General features: G+C 41.7%; 1 protein-coding gene across 1 annotated transcript in view; it reads right to left on the reverse strand.

Annotated features, from left to right (window-relative positions):
- Positions 1-14,125, reverse strand: part of LOC124620136 (skin secretory protein xP2-like) — a 174,210-nt gene that overhangs the window by 140,221 nt on the left and 19,864 nt on the right. Inside the window, exon 2 of the mRNA XM_047146807.1 lies at positions 9,757-9,870. Coding sequence (XP_047002763.1) covers positions 9,757-9,870 — 114 coding nt within the window. The remainder of the gene's footprint in view (positions 1-9,756; positions 9,871-14,125) is intronic.

Genomic DNA, 14,125 nt, shown 5'->3' on the forward strand with positions numbered 1-14,125 from the left:
CATCCAAGTTGTGTGTTATAATCTCTCCAAGATATTTAAATTCCTTCACTATTCTAATTTTTCTGTTGTCTACTGTTACGTGATCTATTGCTAGTGGGTCTGCTACCATCATCTCGGTGTTTTTGAAAGATATCAGGAGTTATAATTTCTGCACTATATTGTGCAGGTTCATTATTGCATTTTTAGCTTCTTGACATTATTAGCTAGTAATGCCAAGTCAGCTGTGAATCCCAAAAACTTTAGGTGGATCATCTTTCTTGGTTCCTATTGTTATGTTTCTAAGCTTTTCTTTGTTCCATTATTACATCATGTATTCAAGAGTACAGTTGAAGAACAGTGGTGATAGACCATCTCCTTGCCTTAACCCTTTTTTAATCGTAAATGTCTCAGATAGTTCTCCTCTGAATTTTACTTTGGACTTGATGTTTGTAAGGGTTAATTTTATCATTTTTATTAATTTGGGTTGAAGTCCAAAATTTTTTAATATGTCCAGCATAGCATGCAATCATAAGTTTTTTGAAGTCTATGAGAGTTATGACTAGTTGCTTCTGTCTCCTTTTGTAGGCATCCATTATTAATTTTAATGTGATGATCTGTTCTGGGCAGCTTCTCCAGAGTCTAAATCCTCCTTGCTATTCTCCTAGCTCTTTTTCAAGTTGATCTTTACAGCTATTGTAGAGAATTCTTGACAATATTTTATATGTGCAAACCAATAGTGAAATCTCTCTGTAGCTGTCCAGAATTCATTTTTCTACTTTTCTGTGCATTGGGTGTATGATAGCTGTAGTCCAATGTTTTGGTAGCTCTTCTCTGACCCAGATTTTAACTATTCATTGATGTAGTGATATATTCATGGGTTCTGCTGCACGTTTCCAGAGTTCTGCAAATATTTGATCTTCTCCACTTACTTCTCAGTTGTTGAGTTCACTCAAAGCTTTGTAGACTTCCTGAATTGTCAGTGGGTTTATATTTTCTACTGGAGTTTTTATTGCAGTTTCTGTGTTTATTTCAAGAACCTCAGGAGGATCCTCACAATTTAGTAGTTTGTCAAATGTTTTTGCTAAAATTTCTGAATTTCTTTTATCACTATAGGCCATCTTATTGTTTTTATCTTTTAGCATTAGTGTTGGGGATCATATCTTTGGAGTTGTCTGCTGATATATATATAAAGTAATACTAATTACCTTATACATTAACAGTTCTAGATACCCTGTATGATCTATAAATGAGTGTAGAGACCTAATTCAGTTTCGAACTTGATGATGTCATACTATATGCAAGGCATATTATGACTAAATGTTAATATAGCTAATATTATATGTATGTTCTTCTCTTATCCTACTAGTGTTTATATGGCTACATATTCATTCAGCATTAGGTAAACATAGATTTCAAAATTATAGGCATGTGGTATTCACCACATTTTTTTAATTTTAAAGGTAAGTTTTTAATGGTTTTAATGGATACCATATTTTGTTACACTTTTATTCTTGTTTCTTAGTAAAAAATATTGTATTGGTTGTGTATTGAACCCAGATTCTACTAGAAGATGACTGTTTAAGTTTGACAATAGTTGCAGAGTAATAAAATACAAACTTTTAATGGCTTGGTGTGATTAATTTACCAGAACATGTCTTTCATGCAAACTGTACTGCACAGTTTTAAGTAGATTACAAACGATGTTTCAAAGTGTAATAAAAAATCAAAATGGGGGGGGGGGCATAGTTCTTAATCTTTCCTCACTCACCTGTATGTAGGTTCTTCATCTCCAACAAAATAATGTTCAGTGATATTGACTGAATTAGCAACCTCTAAACATCGTCCAAAATGTAATGAGAAGAGGGGTGAACTGAAAACTCAGTCAAGTAGTTTGAATATTTGACTTGTTAATGTTTTAGTCTTTTTTAGTGTCTGCATACTATTTACAGACAATGGAGGTACATAGTAGCTCCCTATTGGTTATACATTACTGTTCTCATTAACAATTTGGTCTTTTAGTCGTGTGGTTATGTCTGCAAAAGTTATATTGAGATTTATGGAATTATTAAATATTGGTAGAAGAGTAATTAAATCAGTTGTCCAATATACAGAAAACGATGGTGAAAACTATTGTTTTATGTAATACGTAATTTATTTATTATTTACCAACAAATGAGTAATAAATGTTGCTAATAGATGCCAAGGCATCTACAGAAATTTATACAAGATGGGACAAGATTCCAAAAGTTCAATTTTTGATGCAGCTGATTACTTGAGTCCAAAAGCATGTGACACTTCAAAAAATAAATTTGATGGTAAGTACAGAAACCTTAAAAATTTGATAAATATTCAGTCAATTTTTTTCTTAAGATAGAGTACCGCTACATCTTAAAAGCAAGCACAATTAATTAGTGTGTCCAAAGTATGTCTTTGGTCCGAAACAAGATACCTTTCGTCTCATTAGTTCGCAGTATTACAGGTAAGACATGACAACTGGACTACAGAACTGTTGACTCGATGTTGCACAAGGCTGCATGCTATACGGTTTAAGAACTTTATAGTTAAAGACTTTGATATTCCACCCTCACTGAGCGCAGGCTTTTTTTTTTTTTTTTGTATTTGGGATGAAGTACTGGTGTATTGTTACATCTGCAGTATAATATCCCTGTATTCTTCATGCCATGATACAACGGCTCTAGCAAGTAAATCCCAATAAAATCTCAGCAAGCCATAAAGTGTTAAATGCAAATTTGTTGTTGAGACATTTACTGTTGAGATTAAGATACGTAAAAGTGGAGAGGATCTTCTTATTGGACTTGGGTACAGGTGTCAGGCAGTTATACTGCAGCTGTCTTCGTATTGTGATGAGTGTCGGGACTGTTCCTTTCCATAACTCACTAAAATCTGTACAAGGAAGTGACAAAGAAAAGGTCTGGTACTCTATTTCGCCAATTTTTGGCAAAAACTCTCATTTACAAGATGGCAGAACAATGACGAAACTGCTGACATTTTCCGTGAACAGCCTGACAACCGAACAATTTAGAGCATTTAATAATAAAGTCACTGTGTTACTCATTGTTCTTCACTGAGTAGAATCAGAGACAATTATTTCTAGAAAAATGCGAGAATTTTTAAAATAATGAAATGTGTACAACAGATTCCAGGAGACGGCAAGTGGCCGCCCTCTTGCACCCTCCCTCCACCCCCCCCCCCCCCCTCCACTCCCATTTCCTTGAGGGCGCCAATAGGTAACATTTATGATCGCATTATGTAACTAGTGCCTAAATCAGCATAACTCACCCAAATAAAACGCAATGACTTAAACAAAGCACTAACTATTAAAAATGTTAGCTTTTCTGAACCCCACTCAGCTACATCAGAGGTCCATGAACCTTAAAAGGTTTTTGTTACGAGAGAAGATAGAGAAGTTCCAAAGAAGAGCAGTGCGCGTTTCATCTCCTATTCATTTACGAGATGTAGTCTAAAGCTTTAATTACAGGGTCAAAAAATAAAGTTAATTTTGTATTTGTTTTCTAATACATGTCTGCAGTCCTTGGACAGTACCGTAAGAGGGCACTAGAAGAGTCAAAATAAATTATGCAACCCATTGGTCAAGTTGAGTATCACGTTCGTTATTCACATTTGAACGGCACATTAAAATATACAGCAATACTGCACCTTCATATGGCTTAGGTGTTAGACGTCGCAGACACTTCGAGTGTGATTAAAAGGTCTAACCAACGAAAACACGAAGTGGCAGACCATCACCCGTGAGCTGCCGGGAATCGCTAGAGAAGTTGATGCCCGGTGCTCTCAGAATCGAGGCGGTAGTGCAAAATGTGAAAATGAGCCATCGATTTTTCGGCATCTTGTTAGAAATTTCGACCGTTGAAAGGGTCCTGTAGCCACCTTTCATTAGTCCGGTAGCCCATTTTCACTAGAATTTCTCTTTCCTTCCTTGTTTCTCTTTTCTCATAATTATCATAGTGGTGTGATTGAATGAATGTGGTTGTGTGTCACGTTGCTGGACGGTGGCGTAGTCTGCTGCAGAAAGTCTGCGATAGTCGTACAGATTCAGCAGGAGTTGTACAGATAGCCAACTCTCGTAGTGGTCAAGCAGGCAAAGAGGTTTTCGCTACTTGTGAGAAATCCACCTGCGTTAGGTTGGTGGCGGGAATGGCATCTTTGGGTTTTCCGGGCCACGCGGAGCGTGGAAGAGGCTGGAGAAGAAGCGGGGGGCAGTCTGCCGCCGGTACGGGAAGCGTCCACAGCTGAGCTCCAGTCGAAGAAGGGTGAGTTAGACTGACCGCGTGGCGCGTTGTTACTTGGCGAGGGGAGAGCTGTTAGCTTTTGGTCTCGCTTTTCAGCTCTGAAAGATTGCTTTGCCTTGTCGCAGCAAGGAATGCAAAACTTTGGCAGATGTTTCATTTAGTAAATTTCTATAGCAGACTTGGATCCACCGGAAGAGCGCCACACAAAGGTGTCGATAAGAAGTGAGCACTCGCTTCTGTATGAATGTCTGCTTGCCTTCAGCTGTGCCTGTATAAGCTTTCATTTTTCTAAATATTAATAGCTTTGCCTTCTCGTAAATTTTCCTTGCTTTATGTATCTTTCGTCCGTGGGGAGCCGACCACGTGGTTGAACATTAAAGTTTTGTTGGGCTACCGTCATCACTAACTGTCCGGTCTCATGCTTGTTTTAAAGAACTTTAACGGTTCATGATTGTGTGGTGTGATATTGTTGCAACTTGGACACGATACCTACGAAGTGCATCTCCACAAACCACGTGGGCACCCGGGTGTACTGCGAAACGTGTACCGCTTTACGAGTTATTGCGATCAGGCAACAGCAGTGGTATGAATGATTCACACCAATGATTTTAGGAGTAGATTATAATGGTGAAAGTATCGATGCTTTTCTTTAATGTCTTAGGAATAAATGATTTTATCCACAATTTTCTCTTGTGTTCCGAGGTTACGTTTTTGCACCTAAGCCACTCACCTCATAGCTTTCCCGTTAGCACATCCAACGCGTTTCCTTACACACAGGTCCAGTGATTAGTTTCCTTTTTTATTTTAAAACAAGTGCTTTAGATTTAGATTAAGTCTTATTTTCAGGTGTGTTCTGGGAGCTGATCTTATGCAGTGTTCATGCATTTTCTATTTTATTTTAAATGTTTGATTGTCGTGAACAGTGCACGGGCAATACTATTAATTACATTGTATTCGCTATGAGCGACATCACAGCGTATGCACTTTTGTGAGTTTTTGGTCTGTGATCAAATTAATTTATTTCCCGACTCGACCAAACCTTCGATTAGTTGTATGGTTAGAGTCGTTGGCGACCCTAATCTTCTCACGTTAAATTCCCAAGCAATAAGTATTTACATTCCCAATAGTAACGTAATAACCCGTAGCAACGGGTTAGTTACACCATGTCAAACTGGGCTCACTGACAGAAAACGCCCAATCAAAATCCAACCGTACCGAGGTATCAGTGGAAATGCAGCAACTGTGTTGGGCCAATACAGATGACTCTTTAGATGGCTAATCACCATGACAGTTTCTGGGTGCATCACTAACACCAGACAAAGGACCAAAGCAAACAGTGGATTCACAATTGCTGGCAAAGGTGGAGACCCAATCCATGTTCTTGCAGTTCAGGTGTAGGCGTAACATACTATAGGAAATTTGTGAAGCAATGTGACTGATCATTAACAGTCCAAACTTTACAGAAGCTCTCCTGCGAACCTTGCATAGCTAGCACTAGCACTAGCATTGCGAAGGCATGGCTTAGCCACAGCCAGGGGGATGTTTCTAGAATGAAATTTTCACTCTATAGCGGAGTGTGCGCTGATATGAAACTTCCTGGCAGATTAAAACTGTGTGCCAGACCGAGACTCGAACTCGGGACCTTTGACTTTCGCGGGCAAGTGCTCTACCAACTGAGCCACCCAAGCACGATTCACGCCCCGTCCTCACAGCTTTAGGTACTGGCAGAAGTAAAGCTGTGAGGACGGGGCGTGAATCGTGCTTGGGTGGCTCAGTTTGTAGAGCACTTGCCCGCGAAAGGCAAAGGTCCCGAGTTCGAGTCTCGGTCCGGCACACATTTTTAATCTGCCTGGAAGTTTCATATCAGCGCACACTCCGTTGTAGAGTGAAAATTTCATTCTAGAAACATCCCCCCGGATGTGGCTAAGCCATGTCTCCGCAATATCCTTTCTTTCAGGAGTGCTAGTTCTGCAAGGTTCGCAGGAGAGCTTCTGTAAAGTTTGGAAGGTAGGAGACGAGGTACTGGAAAAAGTAAAGTGTGAGGACGGGGCGTGAATCGTGCTTGGGTGGCTCAGTTGGTAGAGCACTTGCCCGCGAAAGGCTAAGGTCCCGAGTTCGAGTCTCGGTCCGACACCGACACACAGTTTTAATCTGAAAGAAAGTTTCACATTAGTAGTTCTCGAATAGTTTGGTATACACTGTGTAATCATTTATCACTCACGGCCTGCACCCCGTTTCACTGTCACCATCAGCAGAAGGAAGCAATGCGTTAGTTAGCTGCTCACTCCCTGCTATCGGAGGCTTAACCGAGATGCAGCTAACAGACGGTGTGGCCACGCTGTGTAGCCACATGGAAAAAGTTAAACAGCAAACAGTTTTAATGAGAGTGTAGTGTCCTCGTACCCAGTATGACCTTAAGCGTGTTTTTAGAGTGTTGAGAGTGTGTTTAGCGTATCTTTGTGCTGCCACATCGCTGCACACTGCTCGCTGCCATGGCAAGGCGATAATGAAACAAGCCCACTGGGTCTTATCGGTGCATTTAATCTGCACCATCGCTCCTCATCCCACTGCTCGCTAAGATCCTCACTAGGCAATGATGTCAAGCTTTTCTGTGTTTCGCTCTGCGACGATCGTCGTTTGTCTTAACCTGTGATTGGCTGTTCCAAGGACGCTGCGGAAGTGCCGTGTTTGACTTTTGATTGTGTGGTTTCTCGCGCACCATACATCTTCTTCTACATTTCCACTACATCCACATTCTGATAATGGCTGAAGTGCATGGCAGAGGATACTCCCCACTCTACCTCATATTAAGGTTAATTCCCTTTCCATTTGCGTACTTAGTCGAGGAAAAAAGACTTTTTAAAAGTATTTAAGCAAACTGTAATTACTGTAATCTAGGCTTTACAACCATTGTAGGAGAGATATGGCGTAGGCTGCTGTTTATTCGTAGATCCCGCACTTGATACTGGTACTTGTATCTGAGTTGAGTAGTCTAACGAAAGATAGTTTTCGTCTACGTTAAGCATCTGCTAGCAAAAGTTTTTCGGCATTTCGATAATGCTGTCTTGTGGACCAAAGAAACATGCGACTACTGGTGCTGTCCTTATTCTTATTCTTATTATTATTTACGTTCAGTATCCCCTGACGATACTATTTCGTATGGATGTCACACACTTAAGCAATATTCTAAGATGGTATTTTTTAACCAAAATCCTACGTAGACTGACTGCAGTTTCATAGTATCCTGCCAATTAAACCACAATACACAGACGTTAATGTTTGTTGTGAGCTTATAAGATAATTTCACGAAACAGAATTACAAGTGATGATTTTAAACAGGCACTTTTTCATCTCTTTGTGCGCAAAGCTATCTGGGCCTCTTGGCATTCCAATCATCAAATCTTCCTCATAATGGATAACATCACGTAAAATAATTTTTGAAAATTAATTCCTCTGTATCATCTAATTTTCGTTATCTTTTCTTCGAGAGAATAGCACACGAAAATCTGTGAGTGGGAGAGATAGTACATGAAAAGACGTATATAAAAACTGACGAAACATTATCTTCATATATTTAACTATTCCGAGCGAATAATTTTTCAAATAACCTGGAAAATTTTTTGCGACATTCGTAACTGTCCGAATAAGTGCTCTGGGTAACTTTTTAGCTGTTAACACATCTGCAATGGGGATGGTCTGCATTCAAAGGGTGGATCTATATCTACTCTTCTTTCCCCTTTTTAATAACCACATTTTTGGCGTGAGGAACCACTGTTTTTGTCGTGAGACGATGCCGAGGATATTGTTTTGTTTCCCAAGTTGCAAGTAATCCACTCGACTCGCGATGTGAACAGATGCATGGTAATAGATCCTGGCGAGAAGCGATAGGACAGCGCAACCAGTGACTGGCAACAGCGGGGCTGCAGCATGAACGTACACTGTGGGGGAAGCGTGTCTAATGTCTAATGTGCCATTTAATTCTGCACCGAGAAATGTTTATTTTTCGGTCATTTCAGCGATTACTTAAAAGATGGATTTATCAAAGGCCACATCACCCTCCTCCTAGTTTTGTTTGAAGAACACCGTTTCTTTCAGCAGTAGAGATATAACAGTCCGCTGAAACATTTGGAGTCTGATGGAACTACTGTTTGCAGCAGTACAGATGTGAAATTCTTACAGACTTAGAACGTTGTGGGCATGCACAGAAGAAATGGGAGCAAAGTTACAATAACCCAAGTTGGACATGAAGGGAGAGAAAGTGTTAAATGGCAAGCCATTTACAGAACGTGTACATCTCACAGTCAGAGAGAGAAATTTGCTCCAGAGCTTTTATGGCTTTGCTATACAGAGAAAAGCTATACGGTCAGTTTTCTTTTCTCTTCTCAACAGTCATTAATATATAGTGCACACTGTGATCGAAAGATTTCGAAACCAGATACATGTTTTACAAGTTACTTATCAAAGTTGCAGCTTTCATTCACAATCAGTGATGACAGTCTTTAAACTTGCCCTTCAGGATCTAAGTAACAAGATACATGTAGCAAAATATCTCCGTAGTGGCACGTTAACAAGGACAAAATTTTTAGTCACATAATTTTAGGGACCAGTAGGAAAATCTGTTTTCGTAGGAAAAAATAGCCTAAAATTTGAAGAACTGGATTTTGTAGGATGTTTCAGTGGCGCAGTAACAAGCAGGCGAATAGAGTTAAGGAAGGATTTGCGACAGAATGTGGAGAGACCTGCACTCATCACTGTGGACAAGAATGCGTTGCCGCTGTGGAGACTTACTCTTCACATATAAAAGAAACAGCATGTATGGAGAGAGCAGTTGAAAGAAAACAGGAATAGCAGTACTTTAGAATGAATAACGCCAAGATGCTGGACTGTTGCGATGCTATATGAGCTACCTGAACTCTAGTACGCGGTTTTCTCAGGTTACCTATAATTTAAATTTTCAGTGTTTTTCGGTAGGCCTTACGCGATACTGTGGAACTACCTGCGACAGACAGCTAGCAGTTTTGATGCTAATTTATCTACCGACATACTGCGAAAGAGCGGAACAGTTTACTTTAATATTTCAAAAAGTGGCAAATAAGTTGAAAAATATTCAAACATGTCACGCATTTTTGTTGATTTTTATCAGTAGGAACAACAAATAAAATGTAAATACTGCGCTTATTTTACAGTCCTATTATGTTTTCTTTATTTTGTGTAAGTTTCTGAGTGGGGACTGTAACTGTTTTCTGTGAAGTGAACCGAGTATTGTTGCAGTAGCATAAATTGATAATTCTGCTCAAAATTACCAGCATGTTGAGTCAGAACATTTGAGCTACACCATGTTTCATTATTTCTACGCCACCCTAATATTCACGCAAAGCATTTGCGCTTGAGTTGAAAAGAAATGAAGAAAAGTTCCCTTTTGTGAATCTTTCATAACTAACAAGCTAAACTACCCGTTACCCTGATACCAGAAGATGGTAGCAATAGTGCCTGCTTTCACCCTCACCGGTCTCTGGCCAGCTAGTACTGAAATGCGGGAGCCCGCCGTCACGGACATCTTGCTGCGAGATTTCCGCTGCGGCTCCTTTTCCGTTGTTGGTGTCTCTCCCTCTCCGGCTTCCTGAAAACGGAATTGATGCACCGTTCAAAAACGAGTGTGCCACAGCCACTGTCCATAAGTTAAGACGATCGTACACATATATACCGGTTAAAAAGTTTGTAGTATTCTTAACGTACTGAGCACCACAATGCAAAAGTTAAGGACGACAGTAACTTTCGCATGATGTGTCAATACGAAGTAACATAGAACGATGCAACTTGGACCATACTTACAAGGAAACCTCCCCATCGCACTCCCCTCAGATTTAGTTATAAGTTGGCACAGTGGATAGGCCTTGAAAAACTGAACACAGATCAATCGAGAAAACAGGAAGAAGTTGTGTGGAACTATGAAAAAATAAGCAAAATATACAAACTGAGTAGTCCATGGGCAACATAGGCCACATCAAGGATAATGTCAGCCAAGCAGTGTTCTTGTCCCGTGGTTAGTGTGAGCAGCTGCTGAGCGAAAGGTCCTTGGTTCAAGTCTTCCCTCCATGGAAAATTTTAAATTTTTATTTTCAGACAATCATCAGAGTTCTGGCACTCACACATAATCAACTTCGCTCTCCAAAATTCCAGGACATGTTCAGATTTGCTTGGACATACGCAGGATGTGACGGTCTACACACGGAAAAATTTGAAAACGTTAAAAACATATGTTTTGACAGAGCACAGAGAAAACTGTGCGACTGTGAAACTGTTACATTCATTTGTTGCAGTTTATGTGACACACTCTTATGTTTTCTTCACTTTTTTGGGAGTGATTATCACATCCACAAGAAAACCTAAATCGGGAAAGGTAGAAGAATCTTTTTACCCATTCGCCAAGTGTGCAAGTTATGTGGGTCGACAACATATTCCTGTCATGTGACGCACATGCCTTCACCAGTGTCGTATAGAATATATCAGACGTGTTTTCGTGGATCAAATCTTTCCGTTTCCCATTGGAGAAGCACGTCCTTGCGTCTACTAATCGCACAGTTTTGCGGTGCGGTCGCAAAACACAGACACTAAACTTATTACAGTGAACAGAGACGTCAGCGAACGAACGGACAGTTCATAAATTTGCAAAAATAAAGTAAGTAAAGTTTTCGCTCGAGGGAAGACTTGAACCAAGGACTTCCCGCTCCGCAGCTGCTCACGCTATCCACCGGACCACGGTGCTCCTGTGCTCACAGCATCATTGATGTGGCCTATGTCGCTCATGGACTACTCTGTTTGTATATTTTGTTTATTTTTTCATAGTTCCACACAACTTCTTCCTGTTGCCTCGATTCATCTGTGTTCAGTTTTTCAAGGCCTATCCACTGTGCCAAATTATAACTAAATCTGAGGGGGGTGCGATGGGGAGGTTCCCTTGTCAGTTTGTATATTTTGTTTATATCGGCAGGAAATCAGTCCATTCGCCGAATATTTTGTCGCCCAACACCTCCTCCACCTGCACTGTTCGATGTGATTCTATGCACACTGTCATCCAGAAGAATGATCTCAGGAGTGAATACAATCCTGAAAAGAAGCACATGGGGATGAAGTACAATGACGAAATAACGTTGACCAGTAAGTATAGTAGATTTGGAGATTAATACAGCCATGGAACACTATTTGTCTCCTCACAGCATAGCACCTGGACCACCAAAACGATCATATTCGACAATGCTAGATTTATCCTCATATCGCGAGAGGTGCGAACATGTAATGCTCCCAGGGACACTGTTGAACATGATCGTTGGGGTTCCCCAGGTGTTATGGTGTAAGACGTCGTGGTCTCCTGACCTTCATTGCTTAAAAAAATGGTTCAAATGGCTCTGAGCACTATGGGACTTAACATCTATGGTCATCAGTCCCCTAGAACTTAGAACTACTTAAACCTAACTAACCTAAGGACATCACACACATCCATGCCCGAAGCAGGATTCGAACCGGCGACCGTAGCAGTCGCACGGCTCCGGACTGAGCGCCTAGAACTGCTAGACCACCGCGGCCGGCCTGTCATTGCTTACATATTCCGCCCTCACAATCATATTCCGCGCATCAAGACGCTTCATTCGAACCCAAACTCGATAAGATAAAGTCAACGTTGTATGAATTCATGTAAACGATATGCTAATAACAAGTAGGCGCACCGTGGTTGAAATACTCGAGACTGGCGTACACACATACATTCCTGACACGACGGTCACAGGAGCTTTTAGTTCGAGAGAGGCAACCGCACACCCGGAGGCCGGTCCCAACCCATCTATGTCGGCCGGTGACCGCCCGTAGAGCAGAGAGGGTTTGCCCGAGTGAAAGGACGACCCCGAGTTCGGCTTAAAAGCAAATTCCGCTACATTGTGTGGGAGCGGCCCGCTTACGCATTCTTTAGACATAGCACGCAGTTTCAGAGATTTTCACAGGAAGACAGCAAACGCCAAACGCCGATACTACAGATTTCCGGATTGGTTGCCTTAAACGAAACGTCATTCTCTCGCTTTAGAAGAGCAATGCTGACTGGCAGACGATATTTCTGACGCCTTTAGCTGAAGGAGTAATGGAAGAGACCGAAAGATATACCCCTTCACGTCTGGCGTGGAGAGGGGCCGTTCCGTTGCCGCTCTTGGAGCGAGAACACGTAACGAGAGCGTGCGCGCTCGTACGTGTACTCAAAGAGCGAGGAACATGTCTCTCCTCAGTACTTCACTGGGAGAGCACCTCTGTCGAGAGCGAATCGAAGTGCGAATCTATATTGAATCCTGGCGATTAAGCATTGTTCACTGTGTTGGCCGCGACACTTATTGCGCGGTGTGAACGGACAGAGTTATAGTTAAATGCCTGCGAGCGAATTTTGAGTGGCATCATGGTGGACTGGTTATCTGACCGGTGTACCACGCCAATAGTTAGACTAGGGGCGAATAGGAATCCTTGACTTCATCAAGGCATAGGGAGAGTTTGATTGGCGAAGGTCAATCCAGATAGAACGAGAGTTATCTTATTTATCAGCAGCGAGCGGCGCAGACAGCAGTCATCGCAGCTTACGGTATTGTGCGCTACAGCTGTTGCGAGCCCCATATTTCCTCCACAACAGTACACTTCACTGCATTTCACACGCGACAGCCTCGACAGTATCTAGCAACATTCTAACGGATAATTATTGAAGTTGAGTAGGCACGGCTCTCAGCCATTCTGCCAAGTCAATAACAATCTTAAACTTTGTATAGAACTTTCAAATGGTTCAAATGGCTCTGAGCACTATGGGACTCAACTGCTGTGGTCCTCAGTCCCCTAGAACTTAGAACTAATTAAACCTAATTAACCTAAGGACATCACACACATCCATGCCCGAGGCAGGATTCGAACCTGCGACCGTAGCAGCAGCGCCGCTCCGATAGAACTTTCATTAGCGAATCCTTTCCTTAAGAGGTAACTTCACATTTTGAAACGGACCCGGAAATAATGTGTTAAGTTCATAACTAAAAGTGCCATTGTGATTTTTCAGAATTTTTGCAAAATAAATAATAACTTTCGTTAGTTTCATGTTTGTCTTACATTAACTAGCACTACTCCAGTACCCAAGTACCCCACTAGTTATGTAAGAAATTTTGTGTCATTTCCTTACAGCAGACGACTCTGGAAGATATTTACTGCTGAAAGTTTTTCAGGCATTTCTCTTTAGAACGTTAGGAGCGTCTGCCTGACTTCTGTAGTGTGTGGGGATGGAAATTGCATATTGAAGGAGCCACAGGGTAAAGGGTACATCTCAAAATGGTTCAAATGGCTCTGAGCACTAAGGGACTTAACAGCTGTGGTCATCAGTCCCCTAGAACTTAGAACTACTTAAACCTAACTAACCTAAGGACATCACACACATCCACGCCCGAGGTAGGATTCGAACCTGCGACCGTAGCAGTCGCGCGGTTCCGGACTGCGCGCCTAGAACCGCGAGACCACCGCGGCCGGCGGTACATCTCAGATTAATCCGTTGCGCAGAATGACAGATTAGCAACCCCACATGCTCACATTGGTACGGCGAGGCATGAGTTGTAAGTGTTTACTTGCATAATCTTACAATACGATACACTCACCGGCCACCGTTATTGTGATACTTTACTCCTTCCCCATGTGCGTCTTTTAAGGGGTGCATTCGGCCGTCACTTCACTTTAAGGATGACAACGAGCGACCGCATCGAACAGCACAGGTGGAGTGGAATGGGTATCCCTCGAATGGACTGGCCAACTCGTTCCACCGACACAAATCCCATCGAGCGCGTCTGGGACGCGTCGGTGAGAAGTATTCTGGC

This window comes from Schistocerca americana, chromosome 6 (genome assembly GCF_021461395.2).
Source record: "Schistocerca americana isolate TAMUIC-IGC-003095 chromosome 6, iqSchAmer2.1, whole genome shotgun sequence".
Taxonomy (NCBI): domain Eukaryota; kingdom Metazoa; phylum Arthropoda; class Insecta; order Orthoptera; family Acrididae; genus Schistocerca; species Schistocerca americana.